The sequence below is a fragment of the Chiloscyllium plagiosum genome, chromosome 19, assembly GCF_004010195.1.
Source record: "Chiloscyllium plagiosum isolate BGI_BamShark_2017 chromosome 19, ASM401019v2, whole genome shotgun sequence".
NCBI classification, from domain to species: Eukaryota; Metazoa; Chordata; class Chondrichthyes; order Orectolobiformes; family Hemiscylliidae; genus Chiloscyllium; species Chiloscyllium plagiosum.
This window is the reverse complement of record NC_057728.1, coordinates 46,427,833-46,442,575: the sequence shown is the minus strand read 5'-3', so window position 1 is coordinate 46,442,575 and position 14,743 is coordinate 46,427,833. Positions and strand designations below refer to the sequence as shown.

Genomic DNA, 14,743 nt, shown 5'->3' with positions numbered 1-14,743 from the left:
TGACTTATGTCCGAAACATCAATTCTCCTGCTCCTCGGATGCTGCCTGACCTGCTGTGCTTTTCCAGCACCACACTTCTGACTCTGATCTCCAGAAACTGTAGTCCTCACTTTCTCCTAGATTTCTCTCCCTGAAGGACATTAATGAACCAGATAGATTTGGTAAGTGGGCGGCACGGTGGCACAGTGGTTAGCACTGCTGCCTCACAGCGCCAGAGACCCGGGTTCAATTCCCGCCTCAGGCGACTGACTGTGTGGAGTTTGCACGTTCTCCCCGTGTCTGCGTGGGTTTCCTCCGGGTGCTCCGGTTTCCTCCCACAGTCCAAAGATGTGCAGGGTCAGGTGAATTGGCCATACTAAATTGCCCGTAGTGTTAGGTAAGGGGTAAATGTAGGGGTATGGGTGGGTTTCGCTTCGGCGGGTCGGTGTGGACTCGTTGGGCTGAAGGGCCTGTTTCCACACTGTAATCTAATCTAATCTAAAAAAAAAAGAACAGTTGATGGTAGTTTCCACTGCTAAAAGCAGCGTTTAACACCTGCATTATTTGTGGTTAAATTCCACCAGCTGCCATGGTGGGATCTAAATCTGTATCTCCAGACCATTACCTCTAGCCTCTGGAATGCTAGCCCAATACCACAATCCTACTATTTCCCCCTGCATTTTTGCTCCACATTCATCTTGCTGTGTTTTTTGCCCAGACTCCAAGAGATAATTTAAAAATGGTTTCATCACTACAATATTGCTTTCTCATTTTTCTCCTTCCCACTATTTGCTGACCTGTAGTGTACACTGCACCCAGCAATGTCACAGCATCTCTTATGTCCTTTGACCTTAACCAAATATATTCTGACCTTGAACCCACTGGCACATCATTCATTTTTGACAGTGACTATTTCTTTAATCAAGTTTTCTAAGCCTTCTTTTGTCCTTCTTGATCTCCGATGAAGATTAGATTGCACAATTATAACCATTCAGTCCAATTCAAATGCCATCATACTGTCTTTAGACAACTCATTTATTGCACCACATGTGGAACAATGCACTCCGTTTTGATTCCCTTGTGTGGAGTGATGTAGCAGACATTGCAAAAGCTCAAAAGAGACCTGTAAGACTGAGATCTTTTGTAATTGACCTGTTCAGACATAGTATGACTCACCTCTGGAGGAGGCAGGAATTGAACCCAGCTGGTCTGGCTCAGAGTTATGGTCATCACTACAGTGTCACAAGACCCCATGTTTGCATTAAAAAAGAAACACAAACACTGGCATAGTTAGATCAAAAGGACTGTTTCTGCATTATACATTTAAATCTAAGCACTTTGTAAAATCCTGCTCAGGAGTGTCATGACACATTTCAGCATAGGTATTCAGCATTGAGTCCAGACCTTCTAGCAAGAGTGTTACCATTGCACCACAAGAACTCTATCCCTTAAAGTGTCTTAGTTATTCACATTGGCTTACACTTAGAGAAGACCAGAGAGAAATAAACAAAAATTTGAAATGGCAGGCTCATGATAAATTGTTTGAGCTTGACAAAATGTGGGCATGTCTTTAAATTATGCAGGAGTAGTGACAGACATTTTTCAGAGAGTATTGAGTCTCTGGAATGTAATGCTGGAAAAGCGCAGCAGGTCAGGCAGCATCCAAGGAGCAGGAGAATCGATGTTTTGGGCATGAGCCCTTCTTCAGGAATGAGGAGAGTGTGCCAAGCAGACTAAGATAAAAGGTAGGGAGGAGGGACTTGGGGGAGGGGCGTTGGAAATGCGATAGGTGGAAGGAGGTTAAGGTGAGGGTGATAGGCTGGAGTGGGGGTGGGGGCGGAGAGGTCAGGAAGAAGATTGCAGGTTAGGAAGGTGGTGCTGAGTTTGAGGGTTGGGACTGAAACAAGTTGGGGGGAGGGGAAATGAAGAAACTGGAGAAATCTGAATTCATCCCTTGTGGTTGGAGGGTTCCTAGGCGTCCCCACCCCCACTCCGGCCTATCACCCTCACCTTAGCCGCCTTCCACCTATCGCATTTCCAACGCCCCTCCCCCAAATCCCTCCTCCCTACCTTTTATCTTAGCCTGCTTGGCACACTCTCCTCATTCCTGAAGAAGGGCTCATGCCCGAAACGTCGATTCTCTTGCTCCTTGGATGCTGCCTGACCTGCTGCGCTTTTCCAGCAATACATTTTCAGCTCTGATCTCCAGCATCTGCAGTCCTCACTTTCTCTGGAATGTAATGCCAGCTTGTCCAAGGCATGCTGACTCTTTGCAAACATTCATGAGATAATTGGGCGTGTTCTTATTTGGGATAGATATACTATGATAAGATCATAAGACCATAAGACATGGTCTTAAAAGTGTGGTGTAAAAGATTTGCAGTTGATGTCCACATAATCAATGCAACCTCTTGGCTGGTTTCACTAGAACAGGAAAAGAGTTTGCCAGCTTGATTATTTTTTTCCCATTACAGTCCTTGTGTTTTTCAGATTTTGTTTGTCTCTCCCAGGACATTACATTCCTGTGAGGGGTTTGGAGGGTTCATGCATAATCCTCTAGGTGTCTCGAGAATGATGTAACCTTGGTGGATCAGCTGGTTTCTCCCATTTTTTTCCTGCTTGTAGGAATTAATTATAACCAGGAAGATTAATTTCCTATTTTTGCTCTTGGTTGATCCAGACCATTACCACTACATCATAGCTCCATTTGGCAAGTTGTAACTGCAGCTCACCAATGTAGCCTATCACAGTCTGAAACTGCAAACATGTATCCATATCCAACTTAACCTGTTTTGCATTTCTCCATTATTTGATCACTTTCTGGACTAAGTTTTATTCTAATTATATTTGCCTCCAAGTGTCCATACACATTGTTTCTGCTCCCTGTGGCTCAGCTCTTCTCCATAATATTCGTTAACCTCATCATAGTAATATTAGTTCCAACTCTATTCATTTACCTCATATAGACTCTCTTACACCAAATTGTCCCAATGCATACAGATCTAAAAGTTATTCTTCTGTACCATTCCTCCAATCATGCATTAACCTTCTTAGACTCACCTCTGTCTGTCCTCTTTCGCCTTGCAAAATATTTTTGTATGCTTTATGACATCTACTTTGGCTCATTGCAACATGTGGTAGCAGACTGTCTATCTCCTAATTATCAAACCACAGTTGAATGACCTTTATAATTAAGTGTAAGAATGAGCATACTTTTGTCCTGTGAATTAATGTCCATTTGATAAGTTGAAAATGTATGTAATTAAATTATTTCATGCAGGATCATTTGAGTTAGGAAAACGAGAAGTCTTTCAATCCATTTGTTTTCCTGGATTGCAAACTAGTTATCCTATGAACCCCATGCCACACCCAGTTCCTAGTTGCAGTGGTTTATCATTAGATGAAATTGTGAATGAAACTACTACAGAGCAAGTGAAGACTGCAGATTCTGGAGATCAGAGTCGAAGAGTGTGATGCTGGAAAAGCACAGCTGGTTAGGCAGCAACCAAGGAGCAGGAGAGTCGACATTTCGAGCATAAGCCCTTCATCAGGAATGAGGCTAGTGGGCTGGGGGGAGGCTGAGAGATAAATGGGAGGGGGGTGGGGCTGGGGGGAAGGTAGCTGGGAATGTGATGAAGGTGTGGGTGAAAGTGACAGGTCGGAGAGGAGGGTGGAGCAGATAGGTGGAAAGGAAGATGGACAGGTAGGACCGTTCAAGAGGACGGTGCCCATTTGATACTACTTCCTCAAGAACACATTCATGTAACATCTTTGTGTATTTATGTATGTGTATTTATTTGTACTTATAAAACATTTCCTTTCTAGATCTCATTTCTTCCTTCTTTAAAAATCTAGTGACAAGTGTCATCATGAACACTGGACATCAAAATGTCCCATTGCTCACTGGATGTTCGATTATTGTTAAGTCATTACAACAAAGTCAGCCATTTTCTTCTTCACTGAGAAATTAAGCTGTCAAAAAAACACTAGGTCATCATATAAATAGTTAAACTGTAATTATGCATGTTTAATTGTTTACAGACCAAAATAAGTTCACACATCAATTTCAAACGTGTGTGGACTTTAATGGCATAATCATAACTTGACTCTGGAATGAAAAGATAGGTATAAAACTTGATCAAGTTATATATTTCTTTTGGTTACCTTCCTCTTTACTTTTTCATGCTTTGCCTTAATATCACAGAAAATGATCAATGATTGAAACAAATTCAATTCTAAAATCTTCACACCAAGTTATTATTAAGCACTGAGATAACATAACAAAACCTCACACTATAAAGGCTGATGCTATGTTCACTTCTTTTTTTCATTTTAGCTCTCCTTACGATGGAGGTGAAAAATGAACTATTTTCTTTCTTTTTACTTGCTCAATACCAGCATCAAACATTCACTACTCAGTAATTGCAGAAGTTCAATACAAATAAAATCTTTCTTGCTCTGCATCTGTTAAATTGTATAGGAAAGATACACCTGGTTGACCAATAGGTCACCCTGTTTTCTCCATAGCAGCCATCTACCCACTTTGTAATTTCTAACTGGCGCAGTGCTTGGACAATTTTGCGCTGTGGGTCCACAGTACCAAGAAAGATCAAGCTGCCCAAATCAAATTCATATAGGATTCTTGCATCCAGAAGATCAGGAAGACTTCAATTCTATCAATTGCTGGATTCAAACCTCAATCCCAGTTGTAAACAACTCGTACTCTAGCCTCCTATCTCATCTAACTGTACACTCCTCTCTTGCCACCACTGCAGTCAATACCATGTTCATGTGTTTACATAGACTATTTAATGATGAGCTACAGGATACTCTTATTTACACCATAAATTTCCTTACTTGTTCATTCACAAGCCACCAAAGCAGTAAGTGAGTCATTGTCAGAGGCTCAACTATGATACAGATCATATTTTTCTGGCATCTCATCCTGTATGCATGTTAAACAAATAACTAAGTTGTCAAAAACTAGATGCTATTTTAATTTTAACTGGAAACTATATGGATTATAGTGATTTTAATGGCATTACTGTGACAGGTTTTATTCACAGCACCATCTGTTTTCACGGAGCTGATAGCTCTGTGTAATATATATTGTCATTTAAAAAACAATACCATTAGAATATGAAAAGATTACCAAGCAGTAATTTGAAGCAGTTAGGCTGCAAGTTGTTTAAGTGGCCTTTAACTGACCTAGCTTTCCATGCTGTTGAATAGATGTGAAAATGTAATTAGTGTTTTGCTTTTACACAGATGGTTCTTGGATTGCTGAGTTTTGGGATAAAGCAGCAATAGTTGAAGAATACTATCATGCTCATCAATACCAAATTAAACTCATTCAGTCCTCATTTTATTTCCCTTTTAAATTTAGTTCATATTATGAAATTTTCTTTTTTTATAACTTGTATGATTGTTAGCGTTTGCTTAACATTTGGTCATTGACCTCTGCACCGACAATGGTTTAGTTGGTCGGCTGTCCAGTTGCAACAACTCAAACAATTTTAATAAATAGATATTCACAAAAAAACTCCTATTATTTCTTTTCCTTTTTACTTATTTACATTTAAATGAAATAAAATTGCAGTTTTTAAACTCATACATGATTCCCATGAGAGTGTTGACATCTTTTTGGAACAGTTGCACGTTTACATCAAAAGCTATTTTCTTGCATAGCAAATCCCACAAGAATTTAAAAGAGTTCTGAGTTAAATAATGAAATAAATTAATGAGAACCAAATTGGAGACAGATTGCAAACTTGTGTTTGCAAATATAATAAAAAAGCCACAAAATGGAATATAGAAATACATATAGTTATACAGTGGATCATTTACTGAATATTATTCTTTTTTTTTCCCATTTTTGCTTCTGTTACATCAATTCCGCATGAACTTTGTCTTCAGGTTTCATTTACTTAAATGGAGAAAATGCATGTTGGCAGCAGTCCAGACAAATAGCTAGGCCAAGTCCCTTTTACTCCATCTACCCTGCTTGCAACAGATCTACTTGAAATAGCTTATTGTTGCTCAGACTATGGCAAGATAATAGTGTAATGGTAGTGTTAATGCTTGTAATCCAGAGATTAATGCTTTGGGGATATGGGTTCTAATGGACCACAGCAACTGGCAGAATTTGAATTCAATTAATAAATTTGGAATATAAAACTAATCTTAGTGAAGAAAATATCTGATTGGAACCAATCTGGTTCACTAACGGCCTTTGGGGATGGAATCTATCATCCTTATCTGTCCTAGTTTATATATGCACTACACCCACAAAACGATGATTGGCTCTTAACTGCTTTCTGAAATGGCCTCGCAATCCACACAGCATTTGGGAATACGCAACAAATTCTGGGTCATGCCAGTGATGTACACCTCCCAGTAAAGGAAGTGTCAGGCAAAAGGTGGGATTTGCAATCCTCGTGAATTAGTGCTGGATCCACAACTGTCCACAATTTACATGAACTATTTGACCTGTGGAGATGGAAGTACAATTTCACAATGTTCAAATGACACCAAATTAGAAGGCATAGTTACTACAAAAAAACTAAATATATAGGTAAATATGAATAAGCACAAATTAATTTCAGTACAGGCAAATGTGAGGCAACACATTTGTTGTCAGGTATAAGGAGGTCATATTGCGATTGTTAAACAAGAGTCTGAATGGTTAGGCAAGCAAAAAAGTACAAGATCCACAAATGTAGCAAATAGGTTAAAATGGCTATAAAATTGCAAGCTTAGCTGGAGAGCTGTGCATAGTTCCCTTCTTCATATTATAGAAAAGAGATGCTGCAAAAGAAATCACAAAGAAAATACCAGAAACATGAGGAAAATGCTATCCAGAAAAGCTGTAAAGGCTGAAGCTCTTTACTGTTAAAAAAGATTGAGGTCTGACTTAAAAACTATGTCTTTAAGATAGTGAAAGAGTATGATGGAGCTGGAGTTTATACCAATGCCTGCACAACACCCCTGGGGAGGGATTAATATGTCAAGGAGGCTGCAATATTTGATGTCAAATCTTAGCAGGACATATACACTTAATGGTAAGGTCTTAGGGAGTGTTGCTGAACAAAGAGACCATAGATTGCAGGTTCATAGCTCCTTGAAAGTAGAGTCGCAGGTAGGTAGAATAGTGAAGAAGGCGTTTGGTATGCTTTGCTTTATTGGTCAGAGTATTGAGTACAGGAGTTGGGAGGTTATGTTGCAGCTGTACAGGACATTGGTTAGGCCACTGTTGGAATGTTGCGTACAATTCTGGTCTGCTTCCTATCAGAAAGATGTTGTGAAACTTGAAAGGGTTCAGAAAAGATTTACAAGGATGTTGCCAGGGTTGGAGGATTTGAGCTATAGGGAGAGTTTCAATAGGTTGGGACTGTTTTCCCTGGAGCGTCGGTGGCTGAGAGGTGACCTTATAGAGGTTTATAAAATCATGAGGAGCATGGATAGAATAAATAGACAATGTCTCTTCCCTGGGGTGGGGGGAGTCCAGAACTAGAGGGCATAGGTTTAGGGTGAGAGGGGGAAGATATAAAAGAGACCTAAGGGGCAACTTTTTCATGCAGAGGATGGTACAAGTATGGAATGAGCTGCCAGAGGAAGTGGTGGAGGCTGGTACAATTGCAACATTTAAGAGGCAGCTGGATGGGTATCTGGATAGGAAGGGTTTGGAGGGATATGGGGCGGGCGCTGGCAGATGGGACTAGATTGGGTGGGATATCTGGTCAGCATGGACGAGTTAGATTGAAGAGTCTGTTTTGTGTTGTATATCTCTATGACTCTATGGTGCCAATATCTGTTCCTGCCACGACTGTACCAATGCTGGGAGAGGCAGTGGGAGGTCTCCCATCCTTGGGCTAACTGCGATGCTTAATGGGTCAATTCATGGTAACTAAAGGACCTCTAAATACTGCGACTGGGATTTAATCCATGGTAGAAGTGGGCACTCAAAATAAGAGCTCAGCAGCTATCAATACTCAGGTTGGTACCTGGGCAATGAGTGGGTGGGGGGGGAGGGGAATACCCATTTTATAGGCCCACTGCACACATTGGAGGCCTTATCACGCCTCCTCACCCCATATTTCCCCTCCTTCATGAACAGTCCAGCCCAACCTGGATCTCCGTCCACAGATTCTGCCAGACCTGTTGAGCTTCTTCAGCATTTTTGGCTTTTTAAAAAATTTCAGATTGCCACAGCTACATGATTTTGCTTTTATTACCCCAATTCCCTGCCCATAATCCGCCTGGCTGATGATTAGTTTCAGAGACTGAATGCAGTTCTAGTTGCCCACCACTCGCGGTGGAGGGACCCCTCGGCCGTATTGTGGGGGTGGGGGGGTGGCGAATGGCTGTAGAATGTGCCAGCCACGTGGGGTCGCGCCAAGCAGCTGGGAGCATTCGCCAAGTCAGAAGGCATGAGAATATGACATTGGAATTTACATTTTGAAGCTAATTGGTGAGTTGCTTCAAGGAGCATATAATCAGATATGGTGAACATCAGATAACATCTGAGGCAGCAAAGCAGTCATTTGATGGAACAAACAGATTAAGAACGAATCCTAAAATAGTACTGAAATGTGTTGTGTATAATTCTGAAAGGTTTATTTTTCTTTATCGCTCAGTGGCATTTGACTCACCGGGATGCACAAGCAAGGCAAGAGACCAGATTTCAGTGCAAAGAAGATATTGGTCTCTATGGCAACGTGAACAGCAGCTGTGCAGCCAAGCAGAATGAGTGCAAGAGAGAAGAGCAGAGAGAGAGAGGCAGCAGCTGATTGCTGGTCCACAGGCTCCCAGTCAATCACAATAACCTCCTCCTTTTCAAATCATTTTAATACAGCACGCTGCTTCATATATAACGCATGGAAACTATGCAAACGGTGAATGGAAGCATGGTTTTCCAAGACAATAATTGACTGAAGACTGACTATTCAGCCAATCATTGCTAATTTTGCATCAATTATATAACTGCCAGTAATTCATTTACTGCAAGAATTGAAGAGAATTGCATGAACAGGAAGCGATTGCAAATGTATCGCTTTTCACTATCATCAGATTTCAATCAGATTTTTTTCACTTCCAAATTACTTCAATTTTTCAAAAATACGAGCATTAACACTGTTCTCATTCACCCTTCTATCAGGCTGATTAACATTGTGCATGGTAATAGGATTGTTCATATTCCTTGAACAGGAACAGTCCAATCGTATCTCAGGAGGCGACTTGTAATTCTCCATACCAAAAAAAACACTATTGCGGGGTCTTCCCCCCCCCCCCCCCCCCCGTCTCAGAAGGAATACTTATTAGATTTGAATGGCTATTCAGTGATTGTCTTTCTAAACGAAAAAATGGTTTTTCCATCATCTCCCCAAACCAATCGTGGAATTCGGTTCATGCCAACTGGAAAAGACTAACCCAGAAGCTGTGATTGTCAGTGAACGTGAAACTAAAGGGAAGTGATTGAAAGCAAAGTTCTAATAACAACTGGAGACGACAGTGTTACTTTGTAATCACCTACAGTCACTGACATTATGTACATTTCATTTTTTGTCACTATGCCAATGTCACTTCAGAGGCTTAGAGTTCCATCAGGAGGGAGCAATAAAGTTAGTCAGTTTAAAGTTGATGTTGGGTTCGTTATTCATGGATGATTCTTCATGAAACAATAGGCTTTTTTTTCTTCGGGGAGCTGAAATTCTCTCCTTTCTAATAATCACAGCCGACCTGACCATGATGTGATTTGATTAATAAAACTTTGCACGTTTTGCAACAGGTTGTCACTACTACTCTACTTGTACTATATAAACAGTTTTTTGTTGTTGTTGGCGGGGTAGTTAACCAGGTTTATGAACATAGCAGGTGCGGATTCATCTGTACTTGTCACCTGACTGTGAAATCTGTCGATATTGTAACCATCGCTATAGCAATTCTCGAAGTGGTAGATTCTCGGTTCTGTTTTTCCTTAAGATTATAACTGGCAACACGATGTGAGAAAATGATTCCAGTTAAAACATTTGTTAACCATCGTCAACCTTAAAAGCAATTTGCAGAACGCTTCTGAAGTAGTTATGAAATAAGATGAGCATGCGTATGATAGCCATTAAATGGTGGGACTGGTTCTAACAATTGCAGATGGGAAAGTGCTCCAAATATAGCTGCTACAGACTATCTACACTAAGAAACTAACTGCAGAATGTCTTCAAAACTGAAACTAAAAATTGCACCATTGGTGAGATTGGGGGAGGTGGATAAAACGAGTGATGGTAAACTCTGGAAGCTGTGCATATGTTTGGCTAAAACATTGAACAGCCGGACAACCTGTAACACTTTGCATTCGCAAGAAATAAAACAAAAACCGCAATCGGCGCTAAAACGGCCCTTGTTACAAGAGATTTGCTCTCAGTTGTTTGCTTCTCTCTCTCTCTTACAGGCGCGGGGGAAGCAAAAAAAAGAGAAACAATAATTAAATGAATTGCGGCTAATAAAAGGGGAGGTAAAGCGTGGGTTCCTCTAGCAAAGTTTCAGCGAAACCCTCGCCTTCAGGTTCTTACCCTGGCTGCTCTGGATGAGTAGGGATCTTCGAAGAGTGCCCAGATCCGGGGTTGCCACCTCTTCCATCGGTTGGCCTTGCCCGTAGCGCCCGGGCTACACTCCTCGATGCCCAGTCTCCTGTTGAGCTCATCCTCATCGTCTGGCTCCGGGGACTCGCCGTTCAGCAGGTCGGGCGCTTCGAAGATGTCCAGCGCTTCCTCGGCGTCCCGGTGCTGCCTGTAGGTCATCCAGCAGCAAGGCTCCACGTCGGTCTCATCGATGCCCCAGAAGGCGAGCTCCTCCTCGAAGAGGGGCCCGCACACATCAGCCGGGCAGTGCAGCTTGCCCGTCCGGTAGTAGTTGAGCACATAGGCGAACACTCCCGGGTGGCGGTCGAAGAAGTACTGGTTAACTCGAGGGTCGCAGTCAGGGAGGCTCTGCCCATCCGAGTCGGCGAGCAGGGCTAGCCGGGTCCCGGGCAGCGTCTTCAACGTGGTCCTGTAAGTTTCGTGCCGAGTTCCCCCAACATTGAGAACTATCCGCTCGTTGTCGTCAATCTTGCCCATCTCTCCGGCTCAGACATGACTCGGAAACGAAGACCCGAAGCTGTGAATTGTTTTTTTTTGTTGTTGTTTGTTTTGAGGTGGGGGGGGGGGGGTTGGCGTGTGCTGTGTGTGTGTTATTTTCTCTCTCTGGCTGTGTTTTCTTTTACCCCCCTCCTGTGAAACCACCAAGTCGATGGTAAGGTTAGCTGCTATCCCCTTAGCGCCTTCCCCATTCGCATCTTGCCAGACAGTGAGGCGGGCAGGTGAAGTCAAACGGAATGACAGTTCTGCTTAAAATTGATCAGTCACCTCTTTTCCCTCCTCGGAGATGCAGTCGACCTCTATGTGTGAGAGAGAGGGAGGGAGAGAGAGAGAGAAGTGATGGGCTTATTTCCAGAAAGTACGTGACCATATTTTCCCTCCATCAAAAAAACACACACACCAGACAACACCCTGCTCCCGACAACCACGATGCAGCTTCTGTGCAGATTGTTTTTTTTTAAACATCTCTCCCCTCTTGTTATTTAACAAACTGCCTTTTGAAAGTCACTGGGGAGAACAACGCGTTTGCAGATAAGACAACCAGACATTTTTTTCTCTCTCTGTTGTTTGTTAGATATTCGTTTAGTGTGGACTTGCGGAAAGACGGTTTAAATCCTAGTGGTCTCCAGGGCTGATGCTAAAAGCAAAACTCAAACACACACACACACACCGACAACCTGCTGGATGAGAAAGGCGCATTTACAACGGCATTTCCAACAAGCCAAAGCATCACCCTCAGGTTTCAGACATGGATATGATTGCTTCCTTGCAACACTCCGTGCCTGTTTTAATCGAGACTGAGCTTTCAGGAGGTTTCTTCAAATACAAACCCAGCAAATAAATGAATGACTTTCACGATATCAGTTCGTGTACGCGTTCACTATCTGTCAACGTCGATCAACGTGAAGCGGAAAATAAGCTCCCAATTCATACATGTATTTATATAATAAACCACAACAGCGATGAGACTGAGGATCCTTTGAAGACATCTGTTGAAGTGTCAATCTGTACAGGTTTGTTTCTGGAGTGAGTACACACTAGCAGCTCAACATTTAGGAAAAATGTCGGCAGCTAACCTTGTAACATTCTCAAGTACCATCAATCACAAATAGTGTTAAACTTTTGTTTCCTCAAGCATTCATAGTTGTCAAGGTTGAGGGTGCCTGGTTCAACAGATGGAGAAAAAGCGGCCTCTAGCTTCTGGTGAACCTCTTGCCAACTCTCAGCAGCAGCAGCAGCCGACACCAATCTCATAACAGAGGAGCTGTAACTGTAATTTTAACCACTCTATATTTCTTCCTCCTGGAATCATTTTACCAGTAGATAAATTTTAATAGGGTCCATTCAGTCAATATAAGTATCGATTAATTACATTGTGTTGATTTTCTCTAATCCACGTCAGAATACTGTATATTAATAACTTCCCGCAACACGTTTCCCTGCTTTGCTGGAGAACCGAAATACAGTTTAAGATCGGTTTTGTCAGCACGTAGGGAACAGTGATAGGAAACCTCATAAATTGTTTCTAAATATGTAAACAGAATGTGCAAACAAGTGGGAAGTGTGAAATTAAGGCAGCAAGTCAGCTTCCACTGATAGCTTCGTTGTTCACAAAACAAAGTCTTGGAGGACTTGGATCTAGGTCGATCATTTTGTACTTTTTTTAGTTTTTAATTTCAGTGGTGTTTCTCTCTCGGTAAAAAGGGTACGCCTTGTTATTTTCTGTACTACAGCAGGGTTATTACTTACCCCTCACAGATTTTTTAAAAAGTGCAAAACCCCAGCCAGCACTGCTCCCCTAGAAATAGACTCTTTGTGTACACAATTATGAAGTGTGAAACACAATTTATTATTCTGGTGCTGAGGTTTAGCTGCCTCCTTTTAAGTCACAAGGTCTATTTGCCTTTAAGAAAACACTGAATGAAAGCAAAGAACAATCTGGATTGTATTTGTTTCTATTTGAAGTTTAGTTGATAAGTTTGCTCCAGTGTCAGGCCTACGTTCTTGAGTTTTTAAAAATATGACACATAAATTTGACAGTGTCAAACTCAAAATATTACCGAGAGGTGCCTCAGGTGAGAGTTATAGGTACTTTTAATCAAATTGCTCAGCAATGTTAATGATACACTCTGGAGTAATAGAGAAAGCGGGAGTGAGATACTGAGATTGCATGATCAGCCATGATCTTCTGAATGGTGGTGCAGGCTCCAAAGGCTGAATGGCCTACTCCTGCATCGATTTTCTGTGAGTAGGTGGGATGTGAACACAAGCTTTCTAACCTCGAGGTAGAATCCAGAACAGAGCCTCTAAAGGGGAGAGTTGCATATTAACTTCACTAAAAGCCAGCTAATGAATTAGAACCAGGACTTGACAGCTTCAGATACTTCACAATAGGCAGAGTACAGGCACTTGCAAAATGAACTCTTTGCTGTTTGATATGTCTGCAATTGCTAAACTTGTTAAACATTCTGAGTGTACTAATAGTGATGTGAACAACTAATTTAAGATAATCAGTCAATCTTGTAATGTGGCTCATTTATGCTTGCTCGAGGCACCAAACAGTCATAGAAACCTACCCTCTGCAAACAAAATGAATACATCAAGGTCTTGCACCTTTTTGGGTTTAAGCATGGGAAATCCATAGTCCCCTGTTGCTTTTTCCATGGCAATGCTTCTTCCAATCAGAGATGACTGCAAATTCAACAGGACCATTTTCTCCAGGAGTATAAATTAAGACCATTTGAAATTTGGCACGCTTGCATTTGTCTTGATGGCAGCAAGAAAAAAATCTTCAGCAATGTGTCTTTCTCTTCAGTAATGTTCAATACGGCATTTTAATTTTCTGGGATGGAATTCACCTGGTTCCTTTGCTTGCTTGTTAGTAAATTCCTATTGATCAAATTCTGTCCTGTCCTTTTCAAAACTTCTACTCCTTATAGAGGTTTATAAAATCAGGAGGGGTATAGATAAGGTGAATGGTAGTTGTCCTTTCCCTAGGGTGGGGCTTTCAAGATTAGGGGGCATATTTTTAAGATGAGTGGAGAAAGATTTAAAAAAGACATGAAGGACATATTTTTTAAACAGAGTTATTTGTGTGTGGAATGAACTTCCAGAGGAAGTGGTGGATGTGGGAATAGTTACAACATTTAAAAGACATTTAGATAAGTACATGCATAAGACAGATATATGGGTCTAGATGAAAGTCGTGCTGGAAAAGCACAGCAGTTCAGGCAGCATCCAAGGAACAGGAAAATCGATGTTTCGGGCAAAAGCCTTTCATCTTTGTTTTTACCTAAGACAGATATGGGTCAAGCGCAGGAAAGTTGGACTAGTTTAGTCTGGGATTATGCTCGGCATGGGCTGGTTGGACCAATCGGTCTTTTTCTGTGCTGTGTGATTTTATGGTGCTCTATTCTTAAAAAAAACCTTGACTCATCCAATCTCATTTACTGTCCATTCTGTAACCTTCTGTTTCTTACAAAGGCCTTTTAACTGCAGACCAGAAGTATACACACTTCTCTTAAACCTGTCTATTTAAGTTCCTTCAGTTCAGCATTCACCTTGTTTAGAGTTGCAAGACTACCTTGGCCTAAATTACAAATAATACCCTTCTGCATCTTCAGCACAATAGA

The 14,743-nt window shown here is 41.5% G+C and overlaps 1 protein-coding gene across 8 annotated transcripts in view; it reads right to left on the bottom strand.

Moving 5' to 3' along the window:
• The window catches only part of LOC122559750 (potassium voltage-gated channel subfamily C member 2-like), a 188,038-nt gene extending 175,944 nt beyond the window's left edge, over positions 1 to 12,094 (bottom strand). For 5 of the 8 annotated variants that reach the window (XR_006314542.1, XR_006314540.1, XR_006314539.1 and 2 more), the window contains exon 1: positions 10,545 to 12,084. Coding sequence is in view for 4 of the 8 variants with exons in the window: in XM_043709703.1 (XP_043565638.1) it covers positions 10,545 to 11,090 (546 nt within the window). In the remaining 4 variants the exon portion in view is untranslated. Of the gene's footprint in view, positions 1 to 10,544 lie in introns of all 8 variants that reach the window. The other 3 variants (XM_043709706.1, XM_043709707.1, XM_043709704.1) reach the window with 3 other exon arrangements.
• Between the last annotated feature and the right edge of the window lie 2,649 nt (positions 12,095 to 14,743).